General features: G+C 48.8%; 1 protein-coding gene across 1 annotated transcript in view; it reads right to left on the bottom strand.

Annotated features, from left to right (window-relative positions):
* Positions 1-22,233, bottom strand: part of STK39 (serine/threonine kinase 39) — a 479,134-nt gene that overhangs the window by 30,824 nt on the left and 426,077 nt on the right. Inside the window, exon 15 of the mRNA XM_030209520.1 lies at positions 14,664-14,716. Coding sequence (XP_030065380.1) covers positions 14,664-14,716 — 53 coding nt within the window. The remainder of the gene's footprint in view (positions 1-14,663; positions 14,717-22,233) is intronic.

Here is a 22,233-nt window from a genome sequence, read left to right as displayed (position 1 = left end):
CATGGGCGGCCAGCGAGTAAATGCGGGGACGCAATTGTGATGCTGCAGACGGGTACATGCGAGGTGGAGGATTACTATTTTTTAGCATCTATGGGTGTTATTCCTAGATAAGATGAACTTTTTTTGCCTAAATTTTAACTTACAATTGAGTATATACGGTACTCAAATCAGATCATGGGGGCAGTTCAGTGTTAAAAAAAAAGTTCCTCAGAAAGTGTGAATTAAACATCGTGTTGGGATAAGTGCCTTATTTTCTTGATCAAACATGTTACATATGATTACAAACTACCTGGAAGCAACATATCAAAAGCAATGAATCTATACTTGTGTTGGATGATTTTCCACAAGACTAATTTAGGAAATCATCCTACAATGCCTTGTAAAGTCGGTTTAACACCTCTTGCATTTCATTCTGCTGTCTAAAAAATACAATTCAAGAGGTTACGTAATGTCATGCAAGAGAGCAGACGTCTGAGATCACCTCTTAAGCCCCAATTTAACATCAACTTCCTTACCATCACTTTTTCAACTAAAAGGTGCACCGAGGTTTGGAAGATTTCATACTGGTTGTTAGTGATGATATTGCAAAACCCCAAACTGAGAGGCAGCATGTAAAGACCAGCGAGCAGAAAATGGCGGAGTACGACTCATCTGGGCCTGGTTTGATTGACTCCGCTTGGGTAGCAGAAATAACATCACAGATCAAATCAACTTTGATAACTTTTATTGAGCTATAACTCCATGAGACAGCGACTAACCTGGGTTCAGTGAATGCCAGGCTTGAGCAACTTCAATTGGATTTTGGCTATTAACAACATCTTTCTGACATAGAAGACAAGCTCTTAGAGCAAGAATCCCAGCAATCAAGTTTCCAAACAAGACTGGAAAAATTAGAAGAAACTAGATCTTGAGAATCATTCTAGATGCTGCAATTTACATTTGGTTGAATTACCAGAGACTATTAGAGATCCTGATCTCTGAGGTTTCTAAGAACAGTGGCTGACACGTGAATTGAAACTTCCATCAATAGTGGGACTGCTTGAACGGGCACACAGATTGGGAGTATTAAACTGATGGATTGGTGCCCTCACACAGTAATCTTTAAAGTTCTTAATTATGTAGGGAGGAGGGTAGTGGGGGAGGGCTGGGAGGGAGGAAGAAGTGGTATATGTTGGTGATGGTATGGTTCAATTGTTCCTAGGGGTCACGAGATAAAAGGCTGTATGCTTTTATGGAGCGAATGCTACATACCTGTAGAAGGTATTCTCCGAGGACAGCAGGCTGATTGTTCTCACTGATGGGTGACGTCCACGGCAGCCCCTCCAATCGGAAACTTCACTAGCAAAGTCCTTTGCTAGCCCTCGCGCGCCCGCGCGCACCGCGCATGCGCGGCCGTCTTCCCGCCCGAAACCGGCTCGAGCCGGCCAGTCCAGTATGTAGCAAGACAATACACTTCAAGGGAAGACACAACTCCAAAGGGGAGGCGGGCGGGTTTGTGAGAACAATCAGCCTGCTGTCCTCGGAGAATACCTTCTACAGGTATGTAGCATTCGCTTTCTCCGAGGACAAGCAGGCTGCTTGTTCTCACTGATGGGGTATCCCTAGCCCCCAGGCTCACTCAAAACAACAACATTGGTCAATTGGGCCTCACAACGGCGAGGACATAACTGAGATTGACCTAAAAAATTTACCAACTAACTGAGAGTGTAGCCTGGAACAGAACAAACAGGGCCCTCGGGGGGTGGAGTTGGATCCTAAAGCCCAAACAGGTTCTGAAGAACTGACTGCCCGAACCGACTGTCACGTCGGGTATCCTGCTGCAGGCAGTAATGAGATGTGAATGTGTGGACAGATGACCACGTCGCAGCTTTGCAAATTTCCTCCATGGTGGCTGACTTCAAGTGGGCTACCGACGCTGCCATGGCTCTAACATTATGAGCCGTGACATGACCCTCAAGAGCCAGCCCAGCCTGGGCGTAAGTGAAGGAAATGCAATCTGCTAGCCAATTGGATATGGTGCGTTTCCCTACAGCCACTCCCCTCTTGTTGGGATCAAAAGAAACAAACAATTGGGCGGACTGTCTGTGGGGCTGTGTCCGCTCCAGATAGAAGGCCAATGCTCTCTTGCAGTCCAATGTGTGCAGCTGACGTTCAGCAGGGCAGGAATGAGGACGGGGAAAGAATGTTGGCAAGACAATTGACTGGTTCAGATGGAACTCCGACACAACCTTTGGCAGAAACTTAGGGTGAGTGCGGAGGACTACTCTGTTGTGATGAAATTTGGTGTAAGGGGCCTGGGCTACCAGGGCCTGGAGCTCACTGACTCTACGAGCCGAGGTAACTGCCACCAAGAAAATGACCTTCCAGGTCAAGTACTTCGGATGGCAGGAATTCAGTGGCTCGAAAGGAGGTTTCATCAGCTGGGTGAGAACGACATTGAGATCCCATGACACTGTAGGAGGCTTGACAGGGGGCTTTGACAAAAGCAAACCTCTCATGAAGCGAACAACTAAAGGCTGTCCTGAGATCGGCTTACCTTCCACTTGGTAATGGTATGCACTGATTGCACTAAGGTGAACCCTTACGGAGTTGGTCTTCAGACCAGACTCAGACAAGTGGAGAAGGTATTCAAGCAGGGTCTGTGTAGGACAAGAGCGAGGATCTAGGGCCTTGCTGTCACACCAGACGGCAAACCTCCTCCAATGAAAGAAGTAACTTCTCTTAGTGGAGTCTTTCCTGGAAGCAAGCAAGATGCGGGAGACACCCTCTGGCAGACCCAAAGAGGCAAAGTCTACGCCCTCAACATCCAGGCCGTGAGAGCCAGGGACTGGAGGTTGGGATGCAGAAGAGCCCCTTCGTCCTGCGTGATGAGGGTCGGAAAACACTCCAATCTCCACGGTTCTTCGGAGGATAACTCCAGAAGAAGAGGGAACCAGATCTGACGCGGCCAAAAGGGAGCAATCAGAATCATGGTGCCGCGGTCTTGCTTGAGTTTCAACAAAGTCTTCCCCACCAGAGGAATGGGAGGATAAGCATACAGCAGACCTTCCCCCCAATCCAGGAGGAAGGCATCCGACGCCAGTCTGCCGTGGGCCTGAAGCCTGGAACAGAACTGAGGGACCTTGTGGTTCACTTGAGATGCGAAGAGATCCACCAGGGGGGTGCCCCACGCCCGGAAGATCTGTCGCACCGCACGGGAATTGAGCGACCACTCGTGAGGTTGCATAATCCTGCTCAACCTGTCGGCCAGACTGTTGTTTACGCCTGCCAGATATGTGGCTTGGAGCACCATGCCTTGACGGCGAGCCCAGAGCCACATGCTGACGGCTTCCTGACACAGGGGGCGAGATCCGGTGCCCCCCTGCTTGTTGACATAGTACATGGCAACCTGATTGTCTGTCTGAATTTGGATAATTTGGTGGGACAGCCGATCTCTGAAAGCCTTCAGAGCGTTCCAGATCGCTCGCAACTCCAGAAGATTGATCTGTAGATCGCTTTCTTGGAGGGACCACCTTCCTTGGGTGTGAAGCCCATCGACATGAGCTCCCCATCCCAGGAGAGACGCATCCGTGGTCAGCACTTTTTGAGGCTGAGGAATTTGGAAGGGACGTCCCAGAGTCAAATTGGAGCAAATCGTCCACCAATACAGGGATTCGAGAAAACTCGTGGACAGGTGGATCACGTCCTCTAGACCCCCGGCGGCCTGATACCACTGGGAGGCTAGGGTCCATTGAGCAGATCTCATGTGAAGGCGGGCCATGGGAGTCACATGAACTGTGGAAGCCATGTGGCCCAGCAATCTCAACATCTGCCGAGCTGTGATCTGCTGGGACGCTCTCACCCGCGAGACGAGGGACAACAAGTTGTTGGCCCTCGCCTCTGGGAGATAGGCGCGAGCCGTCCGAGAATCCAGCAGGGCTCCGATGAATTCGAGTTTCTGCACTGGGAGAAGATGGGACTTTGGGTAATTTATCACAAACCCCAGTAGCTCCAGGAGGCGAATAGTCATCTGCATGGACTGCAGGGCTCCTGCCTCGGATGTGTTCTTCACCAGCCAATCGTCGAGATATGGGAACACGTGCACCCCCAGCCTGCGAAGCGCCGCTGCTACCACAGCTAGGCACTTTGTGAACACCCTGGGCGCAGAGGCGAGCCCAAAGGGTAGCACACAGTACTGGAAGTGGCGTGCGCCCAGCTGAAATCGCAGATACTGTCTGTGAGCTGGCAGTATCGGGATGTGTGTGTAGGCATCCTTCAAGTCCAGAGAGCATAGCCAATCGTTTTGCTGAATCATGGGGAGAAGGGTGCCCAGGGAAAGCATCCTGAACTTTTCTTTTACGAGATATTTGTTCAGGGCCCTTAGGTCTAGGATGGGACGCATCCCCCCTGTTTTCTTTTCCACAAGGAAGTACCTGGAATAGAACCCCAGCCCTTCTTGCCCGGATGGCACGGGCTCGACCGCATTGGCGCTGAGAAGGGCGGAGAGTTCCTCTGCAAGTACCTGCTTGTGCTGGAAGCTGTAGGACTGAGCTCCCGGTGGACAATTTGGAGGTTGAGAGGCCAAATTGAGGGTGTATCCTTGCCGGACTATTTGGAGAACCCACTGATCGGAGGTTATAAGAGGCCACCTTTGGTGAAAAGCTTTCAACCTCCCTCCGACAGGCAGGTCGCCCGGCACTGACACTTGGATGTCGGCTATGCTCTGCTGGAGCCAGTCAAAAGCTCGCCCCTTGCTTTTGCTGGGGAGCCGCGGGGCCTTGCTGATTCGCACGCTGCTGACGAGAGCGAGCGCGCTGGGGCTTAGCCTGGGCCGCAGGCTGTCGGGAAGGAGGATTGTACCTACGCTTGCCAGAAGTATAGGGAACAGTCTTCCTTCCCCCGAAAAATCGTCTACCTGTAGAGGTAGAAGCTGAAGGCTGCCGGCGGGCGAACTTGTCGAATGCGGTGTCCCGCTGGTGGAGAGACTCTACCACCTGCTCGACTTTTTCGCCAAAAATGTTATCCGCACGGCAAGGCAAGTCCGTAATCCGCTGCTGGACTCTATTCTCCAGGTCGGCGGCACGCAGCCATGAGAGCCTGCGCATCACCACACCTTGAGCAGCGGCCCTGGACGCAACATCAAAAGTGTCATAAACTCCTCTGGCCAGGAATTTTCTGCACGCCTTCAGCTGCCTGACCACCTCCTGAAAAGGCTTGGCTTGCTCAGGGGGAAGAGCATCAACCAAGCCCGCCAACTGCCGCACATTATTCCGCATGTGTATGCTCGTGTAGAGCTGGTAAGACTGGATCTTGGACACGAGCATAGAGGAATGGTAGGCCTTCCTCCCAAAGGAGTCTAAGGTTCTAGCGTCCTTGCCCGGGGGCGCCGAAGCATGTTCCCTAGAACTCTTAGCCTTCTTTAGGGCCAAATCCACAACTCCAGAGTCATGAGGCAACTGAGTGCGCATCAGCTCTGGGTCCCCATGGATCCGGTACTGGGACTCGATCTTCTTGGGAATGTGGGGATTAGTTAATGGTTTGGTCCAGTTCGCAAGCAATGTCTTCTTCAGGACATGGTGCAAGGGAACAGTGGACGCTTCCTTAGGTGGAGAAGGATAGTCCAGGAGCTCAAACATTTCAGCCCTGGGCTCGTCCTCCACAACCACCGGGAAGGGGATGGCCGTAGACATCTCCCGGACAAAGGAGGCAAAAGACAGACTCTCGGGAGGAGAAAGCTGTCTCTCAGGAGAGGGAGTGGGATCAGACGGAAGACCCCCAGACTCCTCGTCAGAGAAATATCTGGGATCTTCCTCTTCCTCCCACGAGGCCTCACCCTCGGTGTCAGACACAAGTTCACGGACCTGTGTCTGCAACCTCGCCCTGCTCGACTCCGTGGAACCCCGTCCACGATGGGGGCGTCGAGAGGTAGACTCCCTCGCCCGCATCGGCGAAGCTCCCTCCGCCGACGTAGTCGGGGAGCCTTCCTGGGAGGTGGCCGCGGTCGGTACCGCACGCGGTACCGACGTCGGGGACCTCAACCTGGGCGATGGGCCAGCCGGCGCCACGCTCGACGGTACCGGTGGCGCAAGCACCGCCGGTACCGGAGGGGTAGGGCGCAACAGCTCTCCCAGAATCTCTGGGAGAACGGCCCGGAGGCTCTCGTTTAGAGCGGCTGCAGAGAAAGGCTGAGAGGTCGATGCAGGCGTCGACGTCAGTACCTGTTCCGGGCGTGGAGGCTGTTCCGGGCTGTCCAGAGCGGAGCGCATCGACACCTCCTGAACAGAGGGTGAGCGGTCCTCTCGGTGCCGATGCCTGCTGGGTGCCGAATCCCTCGGCGACCCAGAGCTCTCGGTGCCGACACGGGGAGGAGACCGGTGTCGATGCTTCTTCGATTTCTTCCGAAGCATGTCACCGGAGCTCCCCGGCACCGACGAGGAGGACGTCGAATCCACCCGTCGCTTCCTCGGGGCCGAGACTGAAGAAGGTCGATCTCGGGGGGGCTGTACCGCAGGAGCCCTCAGGGTAGGGGGAGACCCACCCGAGGGCTCACCGCCACCAGCAGGGGAATGGACAGCCCTCACCTGCACTCCACCCGATGCACCACCGTCCGACGACATCAGCAGACGAGGTCCTGGTACCACCGACGTCGATGCAGCTATCCGATGTCTCGGCGCCGATGCAGAGGCCCGATGCCTCGATGCACTCGATGCAGGGGCGGCCGAGGAAGATGGTCTGGACGCTGACGACGTCGATGCACTCGAAGATCCCGGTGCCGATGCCGACGAAGAGCCCGAGAACAACACGTTCCACTGGGCTAGTCTCGCTACCTGAGTCCGCCTTTGAAGCAGGGAACACAGACTGCAGTTCTGAGGGCGGTGCTCGGCCCCCAGACACTGAAGACACGACGAGTGTCGATCAGTGAGCGAGATAACCCGGGCGCACTGGGTGCACTTCTTGAAGCCGCTGGAAGGCTTCGATGTCATGGGCGGAAAAATCACGCCGGCGAAATCAAAAGCCGAAATGGCGAAATTTGAAGCACCAAATTTAGAGGGAGAAAAAATCTCGACCGAGGCCGAAAAAAGGCCTACCCCGACGACGAAAGAAAACTTACCGGGGCAAAAAATCTGGAAGTACGGGGAGGATTTACACGAAACCCGGCGGGGGGTTTCCGGAGCACTTCCCGACTAGGACAAAGCTTTCCCGAAGGAAAAAAACACGTTCAAACAAATTGGACGCGCGAGGTCGACTTTCCGGGGCTCGACACGGCGAAAACACGACCGTACCGAGTGCGGACAAAAGAAGACTGGCCGGCTCGAGCCGGTTTCGGGCGGGAAGACGGCCGCGCATGCGCGGTGCGCGCGGGCGCGCGAGGGCTAGCAAAGGACTTTGCTAGTGAAGTTTCCGATTGGAGGGGCTGCCGTGGACGTCACCCATCAGTGAGAACAAGCAGCCTGCTTGTCCTCGGAGAATTATTGTTATGTAGGACGGCTCTATTACATTGGCCACAAATTGTAAAACATAATTAATCTTTACGTCACAAGTGCTAAGACCATGCGAGACAAGTTGTTGTTGACTTTGGGGACGGGTAGTCCAATTTTGTAAACTGTTTATTATGTGGGGGGAGAGGTTGTTTCAGTATTTGGATCAGAATTTGCTGTGACCCAGGGGAATTGGGAGGTGGGGGGAGAGAAAAATGAAAACAAATTTATGCGGATATAACTATTATTGTGTTATCGTCCCTTTGTTGGGATTTACTGGCTGTATTTTGAGATTGTTAAGCCTGTTGTATCTTCAATAAAAAGTTGAAACAAAGTTCTTAATTATGTACATAACGTGATTTGGTCAGCGGGCTCCTTGACAAATGAAAACAACAGTCATATGCTTCCAGGATTTCTCATCAACAGTAGCAGCCCACCACAAAGCATTTATGCCATTGTAAGTAAGTATCACCTACCCTGCTCTATCCTGCAAAATTGCGTGTCAATTATGAGGGCAAGACGCAGCTTTTTCTCTCAGGCTGCGGAGGCACTGCAGTTCGCAGAAAGCCTTCCGGAGCAAAGCAGAAATCGTTGACTGCAAGATAACCAAAGTAAACGTTGACAGTGCTGCTCAGGTGATACTTATCACCCAACTTTCTTTTCCCCCGGGACTTTTGTTAGAGGTCATATGTTCATCTCCGAGTGGCTTATATGTTTCTCTTATGGACTTTTCGGAGAATGAAACAGTAATTTGGGCTCCAGTTCCAGAAGTTTCTAGTCCCGGATTTGTGGACCAGCATCTCGCTTTTACCTGGGATCCTCATTGGGGGCCGGCTCGCCAAAAGGAATAGCAGCTTTCATTGCTCCTTCACTAAGTTGAACTTTCCAATCCAGACTATATGCAGAAAGGGAGCCTATGATTTCCTAATACTGGCAATGTGGCAAGCACCCGCTCTAGTACATCTCAGAATTACTGATGCACATATTCTTAGGGACTGCTGAACTTTATCTCAGACTGGTTTTCATGTTTTCCTTTTTTTTCTTCTTTTGCCTTGGGGAATAGTAGTTCTCATGTCTTCTGAATTTATTGTATTTCTTGTTTAGCTGTACAGATTTGGTTAAGACATGTTAAAATTTGGGGTTTCCATTCTTTTTCTTATTCCTATGCTGCTATATCTCATTCAGTTTTGGTGCATACCTTAGACCTGTCTTTATTTTCTTGTATGAGGATGGGGGTGGGGCTTGGTCTCACATGGACTGCTGTCCTCAGTGGTAGGGCTGTTTTTTTCCTGGTGGACAAGAGAAGGGGAAGGGGTGGGGAGGGGGGTTTGCTTTGGTTTTTTTTTTCTTTTCTTTCTGTTTATAGCACTCGATCTCAGATTATTAGGGGGGACCGTGGTTTCTTTTTGCAGTTTCTTGCAGAAGATCTTCTGTATGACTAGGGAGTACACTTTGCTTCCATTACCTTCTCTGCTTTTATTCATCACTTGGAGTGGCCACTGGCTGGGAGGGAACGCTCCTTTTTTGAAATTTTGTTCTATTTTTTTGGCAAGGTTTGCAGAGTGGGGATACATGCTTCTCCTTAAACTTTCCTCCTGGAATGTGGGAGGAGCTGCTTCCCCCATCAAGAGGCAAAAGATTTTGCAGTGTTTGAATAGACAAAGTGGATATTGTCATGCTCCAGGAGACACATCTCTCTTCTGCAGAGCATCAAAAATTTCAGAAACTGTGGGTGGGATCCCTGGTAGAAACACCTACAATGGAGAGGACGGCAAGGGTTCTCATCCTGTTTAGGAAAACTTTGGATGTTCAAATTAATTCTGTTCAGAGGAGACCAGGAGGTAGATATATTATAGCCAAAGTGTTGATTAATAAACATCACCTGGTTTTGTGTAATGTGTATGCCCCTCACATATATGATAAAAAACATTCTCACTAGACTAACGGGCTTTTGTCTTATGTCGATAATAATATTCTTATTGGAGGCGGTTTTAATATGGTATATGATCCTCTTCTGTTCAGATCACACCCAAAGGAGATTTGGGGATTCAAGGATCCAGTAGTCTAGTGGCTTTATACTATGCAAATGCTCCCCTTAAAGATTCAACGTGGCAATGTTCGTAAGCTTCATAGGCATGTTTCCATATTTTGTTGGGGCAGTAGGAAGCCGAGAGTTCCACTCCATGTGTTACTGGGGTCTTGGCGCACTGGGGCTTTGGGGATGCCAGGCTTTTCATATTTTTGTTACAGGTGTCTGAGAAGGCTCTCCCCTAACTTTTGTGCGGTAGCACTCTTGATACCCCTTAGGAAGTTATGGTTAGATCTTTTCTATGGGAGGTTTCCCCCTCTACTTCTGCTGTTCTGCCTATAAAGGGTAATGGAGAATTTCTACCTGGGCTTGGGAATGAAGCCTTTCGATGCTGGGAGGACCTGCATATTTCACGTTTAGAACATGTCCTGAATCCCATGGCAGGTCTATTACCTCTACAGGCCTTGGGGGATGGCTCTAATGCTCTAAATTGGGGGGGGGGGGGGGGGGGGGGGGGGAGATGTTTTTGCTTATTGCGCCATTATATTTCTACTCTTGATGCCGCACCTTTATCTGAATCTCATAGGTCTAGTCTCTACTCCCTCACTGACTTCCAAAACAGGGATCATCTTTCGGTTTCCAATTTCTTTTGTGGTGTTCCCCTTTGAAAGACACATCATTACTGGTGGATAAATGGGGGTCAGACCTTCATAGGTCATCTTTGTCTTTGGATTTAACTAAACTAATTTCTTGGATTCTGTCCCTGACCTAAGGGACTAAAGGAATGTCAAATTGGGATATTACATCAAACATATATTACCCAATCCCAGTTGTTTTTTAGGTGGCATCAATTCTCATGTCTGTCAAAAGTGTGCTCTACAACATAATTCCTTTTTCCATACGTTTTGGGAGTGTCCGAAGATTCATGTTTTTTGGACTCAGGTGACTAGCTATGTTGAGGGCCTCCTGGGAGTTCCTGTGTCATTTGCTAGACAAACATGAAGTGTTTTTATTGCAGAGAAGGGGTGGCTGTGCATTTATTTGCAAGGCAGCCTTACCGGGTTAAAAAAAAAAAACTCTGAAGGTTTGGAGAATTACAGATCCCCCTTCTTTTTGGGGCTGGAGGAGTCAGTTACATCACACTATGTTAAATGGAATGCAGATGGGTAGGTGTATCTCTTAAAAGGATGTAACTCTTTTGTCAATCTGGGATCCTTATATTTCCTCCCTCACTGCTAAGGCTTGAAATCTCATTCTGAACACATTATGACCGAGTGATATCAGGGAGTAGGTATTCCTCGGTCCAGTGGAGATCTCCTTTTTTTTTCCTTTGGGGGGGGGGGGGGGGGGGGGGTTGATGAAGGAAACAGGATGGGCTAATGTTGGATATTTGAGGGGTCTTGCAAAATGGAGAGACCTATAAGACACAAGTGGGCTCATTTTCGAAAGAGAAAGACGCCCATCTTTCAACATAAATTGGAAGATGGATGTCCTTCTCGCAGGGTCATCCAAATCGGTATAATCAAAAGTCGATTTTGGACGTTCCCAACTGCACTCTGTCGCAGAGACTGCCAAAGTTCAAGGGGGCGTATTGGAGGCATAGCGAAGGCGGGACTTGGGCGTGCCTAATACTAGGACGTCCTCGACCCATAATCGAAAGAAACAAGGACGTCCCTGATGAACACTTGGACGACTTTACCTGGTCGTGTTTTTCTTACAACCAAGGCACAAAAAGGTGCCCGAAATGACCATATGATCACCGAAGAGAATCGGGGATGACCTCCCCTTACTCCCCCAGTGGTCACTAACCCCTTCCCACCCTCAAAAAACATCTTTCAAAATATTGATTGCCAGCCTCAAATGTCATACTCAGGTCCGTGACAGCAGTATGCAGGTCCCTGGAGCAGTTTTAGTGGGTGCAGTGCACTTCAGACAGGCGGACTCAGGCCCATCCCCCCCCCACCTTTTACGTTTGTGGAGGAAACAGCAAGCCCTCCAAAACCCACCACAAACCCACTGTAGCCACAGCTAGGAGCCCCACTTCATCCACAAGGGCTATGGTAGTGGTGTACAGTTGGGGGTAGTGGGTTTTGGGGGGCTCAGCACACAAGGTAAGGGAGCTATGTACCCGGAAGCAATTTATGAAGTCCACTGCAGTGCCCCCTAGGGTGCCTGGTTGGTGTCCTGGCATATCAGGGGGACCAGTGCACTACAAATGCTGGCTCCTCCTGAGATGGATGTCCTTGGTTTCCATTATCGCCAAAAATTAGAAACGATCAAGTCTAGGGACAACCATTTTTAAGGACGACCAAATTTCAGGATTTGGGCGTCCCTGACCGTATTATCGAAACGAAAGATGGGTGTCCATCTTGTTTCGAAAATACGGGTTTCCCCGTCCCTGGATGGGGACATTTTGCTAGGACATCCTCATCAAAACTTAGACGTCCCTTTTGATTATGCCCCTCAAGGTCTTTCTCAATTGTTCCTAAGAGGAGCCTTCAGGCACCGTTTTTTGTTTTTCAATTTCCTGGTTCTTTGGTTGTATTAAAATTTTGTAAACTTCAAACTTTTACATAAAATAATACAAGTCAAAATGCACTAAAGTAGGAGTTTCGGTGATCTACACAACACTTTGCACTTTCAGCAAGAAAGAATTATAAAAATGTTCGGAGGAAGAAGCAGAAATCAAACAGACCAGATTGCATAAGTTATCACACCACTTCATTCACTATTTGGTGGAAATCCCTTTTGCAGAAATAGGCAGTCTCATAGCTTTGGTACATAGAATGGTGCAGTTTTTGCTTATTCTTCTTGACAGAATATCTAAAGCTCAAAGTTGGCTGGGGACTGTGTAAACTATAATCTTCAAAAGTTTTGCCAGATATTTTCTACTGGATTTCTGTCTTGACAACTCAAGGTCACTCACTTTATTCTTGCTTTATTCTCACTTTACTCTTGTACGCTTAAGTATCTGTGACCAAGTGAAAGATGAATATTCTCCCAGACTCAGGTCTATGGCAGACTGGACCAGGTTGTTCCACAGGACCTCTCCGTAGTTTACACCCCATCCATCCTTTCCACTAATCTTGCCAAGCCTCCCCATCACTGCTCCTACAAATCATCCCCACAATACAGTATAATGCTAAATGGCATTATGAAGAAACATCCACTAAAATGTTTATCTGTAAATACATATAATGCATTGGAGTGCAGTATATACTCTGGAAAGAACATTTCCGTGGTTGTTTCATATTTAATTGTATTCTCTTAATTCCTCATTGTTTATCCCCACAAAAGTAATACCAGCTAAGGACAGCAGGCTCTGTGACAGTACTGGGAAAACAGACAAGCATGTTTCTAAAATGGTTAACATACAAATGTGCTGGCACAAATATGCATGTTATGAAATACCAGCAGGCTTTTGCTGCTGTGTTGAGTGTTGACATTTAAGGTTTCATGTTTCTGCCTCATGTAATTGGTGCATAAATGTCCATTTAACCACATTTTTTAACCTCTATGTTACCAGATCCTCTTCTAAAATACTAGCAGAACTCGAGATGTCCTGACCTGGACATCTCAGTTCTTACTTGCATGCCTTTTCTAAAATGACTCTATATGTCAAGTAGTTGTTACCTCATCTGTCTTGAAAATGTTTGTGAAAACCATTAAATCTCTACTAAAATGTGCATGCAAAATGATCTGAGCAAAACAGTTTCAGATATATAGAATGTTTCATATTTTTAAATGTAAACAAAGTGATAGCTGAAAATTACAGCATTTTTTTTGATTTTTCATATCAGCAGATTCCATATATCACACTTAGCTTTAAGTACATTGTCGAGCTTAAAAATAGTATTTCATAAAATTTTGAAATTTCTTTGCTAGCTCAGGGGAAAAATGTGATAGTGACAAAGGACCTAACACATGTAGCACTGGAACTTCAGTTCCTGGTCACTCATTCCCCAAGATAAAAATCACAGCTCTGGAAGATTAGAGAGATAAAGTTCAACTCTACTGTTTTCAGGGGTCCTTAAATAACTCCTGGAACAATCTTATTCCAGTAAGCCTCTCCTCCCATCTCTGAAAATGTTTCTTCAGTGGCAGCACTGTAAAGTTCATGTGCTGACTATGCTGATCTTGTAAATCAAAGTTTGAAACTGTCCATTCATGTCAGCATTTTTTCAGAGTAGTTAATGGACCTGACCTCTAGCTCAGCACAATGTAGTGGTGCACAACTGACTAAATATATATATATGGTACATTTTATTATAATGTAACCAAATATATTAATACTAGTAAAAAAGGCCCGTTTCTGACACAAATGAAAAGGGCGCTAGCAAGATTTTCCTTGGAGTGTGTATGTTTGAGAGAGTGTATGTGAGAGTGACTGTGTGAGAGAGAGAGAGAGTGAATGTGCAAGTGTGTGTGTGTGTGTGTGTGTGTGTGTGTGAGAGAGAGAGAGAGAGTGAGTCCGGGTGCGAGTGTGTCTGTGAGACAGAGAGTGTGTGTGTGAGAATGAGAGTGTGTGCAAGTACGTATGTGAGAGACAGTGTGAGAGAGAGAGTTTCACACAGATACAGTGTGTGCGAGAGAGAGTGTGAGACTGAGTGTATGAGACCAAGAGAGTGTGTGAGTGACTGTGTGACACATAGAGAGTGAATGTGATACAGTGTGAGACATAGAGAGTGTGTGAGAGACAGTGTGTGAGAGTGAGAGAGAGAAAGACATTGACTGTGAGAGAGAGTGTATGTGTGACAGAGATACCTCCCCCCCTCTCTGGTGTCAGGCCCCACTCCCTCCCTCTCTCTGGTGTCAGGCCCCCCCCCCCCCCTCTCTCTGGTGTCTGAGCGTTACTGTGCAGGACGCTGAGCTCTGGCTGTGCTTCAAGGAACTGACCAATCCTATTTAATAGAATGCACCTCCAACATTCTGAAGCCGAGAAACCTCGTGTGGTTGGTCACTTCTGCTTGTGACGAACCCAGAAGTACGTGTTGTCAATTCAGGAGATGGATAAAGAGAGCAGGAATGCCTCAGCCATGCAGTCAGCTTCAGAATGTTGGAGGTGCGTTTTATTATGTAGGATGATACTAACATAGGCAAATTTAACAGAACAGTATACATACATTAATCAGTTTATTTTTCTAAGTAATAAAGCATTCATTTCAGTTAAAACTTACCTCTTCCTGGAGTAAACTCAAATCGTATATCATTAAGTTCCTTCCTCGAATTCCTGAAAAGCATTGAACACAACCATTAAAATCTAAAGAAGTTTTTTTTTCTTTTTAAAGAGCCAAATCAGACACCTCCTTTCATACTAACTCCTAAATATAGACTGGTGAATGTGTCAAGCTGAAGTCAATTGTTATTGTTATAATCCTGTTCCCTCCCAAACACATCTAGTTTTCAAGGTGCACACCTGTTCCAATTAACCTGATTCTTACTGGTTTAAGTACTTGGGTTTTAATTTTAAATTACTCACCTTTTCAGAACCTCAGATGAAGGCTAAATTACCATCAGATACAAAGTAGTTTTCTTCCCAAATAAGCTTACAATGTAAACTATAAGGAGGGTAAAGTGACTTGACCAAGGTCACAAGAAGTACCAGTAGGAGATTTTGAGACCTGGCTTCCCTAATTCTCATCCTGCTGCTCTAAAATTGCCCTCATTGTAGGCTAAAAGGTGAAATTTCTAAAGAGGTTTGGTTGTATTCCTACTGATGTTAATTTTCCTGTACTCTATTTTATAAAACCCTTTAGCCATTATAGTTTAGACTAAGGACATTCTAGATAAAGAGTTTTTCCAGATGATAACTTTACTGGCATTTCTCTCCTTCCCACTTTCCCCTAACTCAACTCTGCTGCCCATGGCTTAGTCTGACTTCTGGGTTAACTTGTTGCTCCAACAGACTTCTGAGGCTTAACTACATGGGAGGAAAATATATGTTGCCCACAAGGGCAGGGCAAGCAGAGAACCAGATTACAGAAGACCTAATACTTATTTGTCCTGTTTGTCTTGAATAAGCACTGTCAAGCAGCAACCGTCTTACAGGTTTGTGTACAGTGCTGTGTACATATAGTAGCACTATACAAAAGTAGAAATCCTAGGACATTTATTTTTTCAGATACAGGAAGCTTTCAGATAATAGGTATACTAAAACTATAGTTCTGAAAAAAAAAAGCTTTTTGGAGGATAAATATTTTTATAAAAACAGATCAAAGTAAGCATACATGGCTCTAACACTATGAGCCGTGACATGACCCTCAAGAGTCAGCCCAGACTGGGCGTAAGCGAAGGAGGACATGCAATCTGCTAGCCAATTAGATATGGTGCGTTTCCCGACAGCCACTCCCCTTCTGTTGGGATCAAAAGAAACAAACAATTGGGCGGACTGTCTGTGGGGCTGTGTCCGCTCCAGATAGAAGGCCAATGCTCTCTTGCAGTCCAATGTGTGCAGTTGACGTTCAGCAGGGCGGGTATGCGGACGGGGGAAGAATGTTGGTAAGACAATTGACTGGTTCAGATGGAACTCCGACACCACCTTTGGCAAAAACTTAGGGTGAGTGTGGAGGACTACTCTGTTATGATGAAATTTGGTATAAGGAGCATGAAGCTCACTGACCCTACGAGCTGAAGTAACAGCCACCAAGAAAATGACCTTCCAGGTCAAGTACTTCAGATGGCAGGAATCCAGTGGCTCGAAACTGTAATTTGAGCAGCTAGTTAACTTCAGATGGAGACCCCCCCCCCCCCCCCCCCCCCCAGTATCATTAAACATCTATGGAAAAAAGGTTTTCAACAGAAATGGTTTCAGATGCACAGGTTCAAAAAGGGGGTTTCATCAGCTGGGTGAGAACAACATTGAGATCCCATGACACTGTAGGAGGTTTGATGGGGGGCTTTGACAACACAAACCTCTCATGAAGCGAACAACTAAAGGCTGTCCCGAGATCGGCTAACCTTCCACACGGTAATGGTATGCACTAATCGCACGAAGATGAACTCTTACAGAGTTGGTCTTAAGACCAGACTTGGACAAGTGCAGAAGGTATTCAAGCAGGGTCTGTGTAGGACAAGAGCGAGGATCTAGGGCCTTGCTGTCACACCAGACGGCAAACCTCTGCCATAGAAAGAAGTAACTCTTCTTAGTGGAATCTTTCCTGGAAGCAAGCAAGACTCTGGAGACACCCTCTTGAGAGACCCAAGGAGGCAAAATCTATGCTCTCAACATCCAGGCCGTGAGAGCCAGGGACCGGAGGTTGGGATGCAGAAGCGCCCCCTCGTTCTGAGTAATGAGGGTCGGAAAACACTCCAATCGCCACGGTTCTTCGGAAGACAATTCCAGAAGAAGAGGGAACCATATCTGACGCGGCCAAAAGGGAGCGATCAGGATCATGGTGCCTCAATCCTGCTTGAGTTTCAGCAAAGTCTTCCCCACCAAAGGTATGGGAGGATAGGCATACAGGAGGCCCTCCCCCCAATGCAGGAGGAAGGCATCCAAAGCTAGTCTGCCATGGGCCTGAAGTCTGGAACAGAATTGAGGGACCTTGTGATTGACTTAAGCGGCGAAGAGATCCACCAAGGGGGTGCCCCACACTTGGAAGATCTCGCGTACCACTCGAGAATTGAGTGACCACTCGTGAGGTTGCATGATCCTGCTCAATCTGTCGGCCAGACTGCTGTTTACGCCTGCCAGATACGTGGCTTGAAGAAACATGCCGTTCCGGCGAGCCCAAAGCCACATTCTGACGGCCGCCTGACACAGGGGACGAGATCCGGTGCCCCCCTGCTTGTTGATATAGTACATGGCAACCTGATTGTCTGTCTGAATTAGAATAATTTGATGAGACAGCTGATCTCTGAAGGCCTTTAGAGGGTTCCAGACCGCTTGTAACTCCAGGAGGTTGATCTGTAGACCTTATTCCTGGAGGGACCAACTCCCTTGGGTGTGAAGCCCATCGACATGAGTTCCCCACCCCAGGAGAGACGCATCCATCATCAGCACCTTTTGAGGCTGAGGAATTTGGAAAGGACGTCCCAGAGTCAAATTGGACCGAATTGTCCACCAATGGAGGGACTGAAGAAAACACGTGGACAGCAGGACTACGTCCTCTAGGTTCCCAGCAGCTTGGTACCACTGAGACGCTAGGGTCCATTGAGCTGATCTCACGTGGAGGCGGGCCTTGGGAGTCACATGCACTGTGGAGGCCATGTGGCCGAGCAATCTCAACATCTGCCGAGCTGTGATCTGCTGAGACGCTCGTACCCAAGAAACAAGGGACAGAAGATTGTCGGCCCTCGCTTCCGGGAGGTAGGCACAAGCTGTCTGAGAATCCAGCAGTGCCCCTATGAATTCGAGTTTCTGAACAGGAAGAAGGTGGGACTTTGGATAATTTATTACAAACCCTAGTAGCTCCAGGAGTTGAATAGTCATCTGCATGGACTGTAGAGCTCCTGCCTCGGAGGTGTTCTTCACCAGCCAATCGTCGAGGTAAGGGAACACGTGCACTCCCAGTCTGTGTAGAGACGCCGCTACTACAGCCAGGCACTTTGTGAACACGCTGGGCGCGGAGGCGAGACCAAAGGGTAGCACACAATACTGAAAATGCCGTGTTCCCAGATGGAATCAAAGATACTGTCTGTGGGCTGGCAGTATCGGGATAAGAGTGTAAGCATCCTTTAAGTCCAGAGAGCATAGCCAATCGTTTTCCTGAATCATGGGAAGAAGGGTGCCCAGGGAAAGCATCCTGAACTTTTCTCAGACCAGATATTTGTTCAGGGCCCTTAGGTCTAGGATGGGACGCATCCCCCCTGTTTTCTTTTCCACAAGGAAGTACCTGGAATAGAATCCCAGCCCCTCCTGCCCCGGTGGCACGGGCTCGACCGCATTTGCGCTGAGAAGGGCGGAGAGTTCCTCTGCAAGTACCTGCTTGTGCTGGAAGCTGAAGGATTGAGCTCCCGGTGGGCAATTTGGAGGCTTGGAAACCAAACTGAGGGAGTATCCTAGCCGGACTATTTGAAGAACCCACTGGTCGGAGGTTATGAGAGGCCACCTTTGGTGAAAACGTTTTAACCTCCCCCCGATCGGCAGATCGTCCGGCACAGACACTTTGATTTCGGCTGTGCTCTGCTGGAGCCAGTCAAAAGCCCGTTCCTTGCTTTTGCTGGGGAGCCACAGGGGCCTGCTGAGTTGCACGCTGTTGACGAGAACGAGCGCGCTGGGGCTTGGCCTGGGCAGCAGGCTGGCAAGAGGGAGGATTGTACCTACGCCTATTAGAAGAATAGGTAACAGTCCTTCTTCCACCATAAAAACGTTTACCAGTTGAGGTAGATGCTGAAGGCGCCCGGCGGGAGAATTTGTCGAAAGCGGTGTCCCACTGGTGGAGCTGCTCTACCACCTGTTCGACTTTTTCACCAAAAATATTATCCCCCCCCCCCCCCCCCCGGCAAGGAGAATTCGCAATCCACTGCTGAATCCTAATTTCCAGGTCTGAGGCATGCAGCCATGAGAGTCTGCGCATCACCACACCTTGAGCAGCGGCCCTGGACGCAACATCAAAAGTGTCGTAAACACCCCTGGCCAGGAATTTACGACACGCCTTCAGCTGTCTGACCACCTGCTGAAAAGGTTTGGCTTGCTCAGAAGGGAGCTTATCCACCAAGTCCGCCAACTGCCGCACATTGTTCGCATATGCATGCTCGTGTAGAGCTGGTAAGATTGGATTTTGGCTACGAGCATTGAGGAATGGTAGGCCTTCCTCCCAAAAGAATCCAAGGTTTTAGAGTCTCTGCCCGGAGGCGCCGAACCATACTCTCTAGAACTCTTGACCTTCTTAAGGGCCAGATCCACAACCCCAGAGTCGTGAGGCAACTGAGCCCACATCAACTCAGGGTCCCCATGGATCCGATACTGGGATTCGATCTTCTTGGGAATGTGGGGATTAGTTAGTGGCTTCGCCCAGTTCTCCAGCAGTGTCTTCTTGAAGACATGATGCATGGGTACTGTGGACAATTCCTTAGGTGGCGAAGGATAGTCCAAAAACTCAAACATTTCAGCCCTTGACTCATCCTCCGTAACCACAGGGAAGGGAATTGCCGTAGACATTTCCCTGACAAAGGCCACGAAAGATAGACTCTCGGGAGGAGAAAGCTGTCTTTCAGGGGAGGGAGTGGGATCAGAAGGAAGACCGTCAGACTCCTCATCTGAGAAATATCTGATGTCTTCCTCTGCCTCCCACGAGGCCTCACCATCGCTGTCGGACACCAGTTCATGGACTTCTGTCCGAAGCCGTGCCCGCCTCGACTCCGTAGACACATGGCCACGGTGGGAACGTCGAGAAGTAGACTCCCACATCGGCGGCGATGAAGCTCCCTCCACTGATGTCGTCATGGTCTGCCTGGGAGGCAGCCGACGCAGGTACCGCAAGCGGTACTGGTATCGGAGACCTCACGACGGGCAAGGGGCCAGCCGTCGCCTCACTCGACAGCACCGGCTGCGCAAGCACCCCCGGTACCAGAGGAGAAGGGCGCAACAGCTCCTCCAGGATCCCTGGAAGGATGGCCTGGAGGCTCTCGCTTAGAGCGGATGTCGAGGAAGGCTGGGAGTCCGGTACAGGCGACGAGCTCAGAATCTGTCTGGGGTGTGGAGGCGGTCCAAGGTGGAGCGCATCGACACCTCCTGAATGGAGGATGAGCGGTCCTCCCGGCGTCGATGCCTAGTGGGTGCCGAATCCCTCGGCGACCCAGAGCTCTCGGTACCACGTCTGGAAGGTGACCGGTGTCGATGCTTCTTTGCCTTCACACGAAGCATGTCACCGGAACCTCCCGGTACCGACGAGGAGGACGTCGAATCTAAACGTCTCTTCCTCAGAGCCGGGTCCGAAGAAGGTCGGTCGCGGGGGCTGTACCGCAGGAGCCCTCGAGGCAGGGGGAGACCTACTCGAGGGCTCACCGCCACCAGCAGGGGAATGGACAGCCCTCACCTGCACTCCTGACAAAGAGGCACCCTCCGACGACATCAGTACCAATGATGATCTCGGTACCGTAGACGCTGGAGCACCAGTCGATGACCTCAGTACCGCAGACGTTGATGCACCGGCCGATGATCTCGATACTGTGACCGTCGAAACACCAAGCGAGGCCCCAAACAAGCCGTTCCACTGGGCCAATCTCGCCACCTGAGTTCTCTTCAACAGAAGACAGAGATTACAAGCCTGAGGACGGTGCCCAGCCCTCAGACACTGAAGGCACGAAGCATGCCTATCAGTGAGCGAGATAACCCGGTTGCACTGGGTGCACTTTTTGAAGCTGCTGGGAGCCTTTGATGACATGGGAGGAAAAAATCATGCCAACGAAGTCAAAACCCGCGATGATGGCAAAGGGCACCAAAATATAAGAAGGGAAAAAACCCCGTACGGGCGGCCAACAGGGCCGCTTTCGAAAGCGAAAGGAAACTTGACGGGGAAAAACAAACTCGAAAATAAAGGATTCTTTTTTTTTTTTTTTTTTTTAAACAAACACGCAACACGATTATTAGAAATAAAAGAAGACTTCTGAAGCGGAAGAACGTTGCAAAAGCGCAAGGGTCTCCTCAGGGAACAGAACGACGAAAAATACAGCCGTTCCGAGCGTGGAAAAAAAGAAGACTGACGAACACGAGTGAGTTCGGGCGGGAAGACGGTCGCACATGCGCGGTGTGCGTGCGCGCGTGAGGGCTAGCAAACGTCTTTGCTAGAGAAGATCTCCGATTGTAGGGGCTGCCTTGGACGTCACCCATCAGTGAGAACAAGCAGCCTGCTTGTCCTCGGAGAATGTTTCTTCTGTTTCTTTATTTATTTTGGCATTTATATCCCACATTTCCTATTGATCTCTTCCTTTATCAGGGGCTTAATGGGGGGTGGGTTTGTGTGTTTCATATTGTAAGATTTTTCTTTACCACCATTTTGTACCATTGCCACTATTTTGATAAAAGGATCAATTGACTGATTGTATCAACATTTTACAATAATATAAAGACAAAAGAAAGATACCAAATAGAAAAAAAACAAAAAAGGCAGCAGAAACCTCAGATTACTCACACCTCTTCAGTGCAATATTTGAGTGACAAGGAACTGACGTTTCAATGCTACATGTGTTAGGTCATTTGTCAGTTTAAGAGTTTTTCTAAAGGATAAATACTTACTAATACTATGCAGATCACTTGCCAGGAAATTACAAAGAGCAACACCCTGCTTCTAGTAGTGAACAGTTTTAAGTACCAGAAATTGTGGCTGTTTCGTCACTAGATATGGGACTTCTGTAATGCACTTTGGGCCTTTTTATTAAGTTGTGTTAAACAGCACAGGTTTTACCACACAGTAGATGTTAGAACAGACTTGCACTAATTACACTTAAAAGCCAGCCAGTATAGTCCAAATAGAAAAACTTTACTAAATGCTTAAAGAACGTAAGGGCGGACAGTGAGCATGACGGGGCACAGCAGAGGAGTTGCTGGCTATGAAAGCCAGCATATAAACTGGTACCGTGCACAAATTGTCTACTGCCAATAATGCAGCTGCACGTAATGTCACCTACTCCCCTATCCCCCCTCCAAGGCACATAACCCTGCCTCTACCAAAGATGGACCTGGTAATCCTTCTGGTAGTCTAGAGGCCCAGAGTGGGAGCAGTCCCCCTCTGCTTCTGCTTAAGGGTCAAAATGGCACCAATGACCCCTAGCGGTAGACCAACAATACTAGAGCCATCCTTCCAT

This window comes from Microcaecilia unicolor, chromosome 7 (assembly GCF_901765095.1).
Source record: "Microcaecilia unicolor chromosome 7, aMicUni1.1, whole genome shotgun sequence".
Lineage (NCBI taxonomy): Eukaryota > Metazoa > Chordata > Amphibia > Gymnophiona > Siphonopidae > Microcaecilia > Microcaecilia unicolor.
The sequence above is the reverse complement of the archived record's forward strand: the minus strand, read 5'-3'. Positions and strand labels throughout refer to the sequence as shown.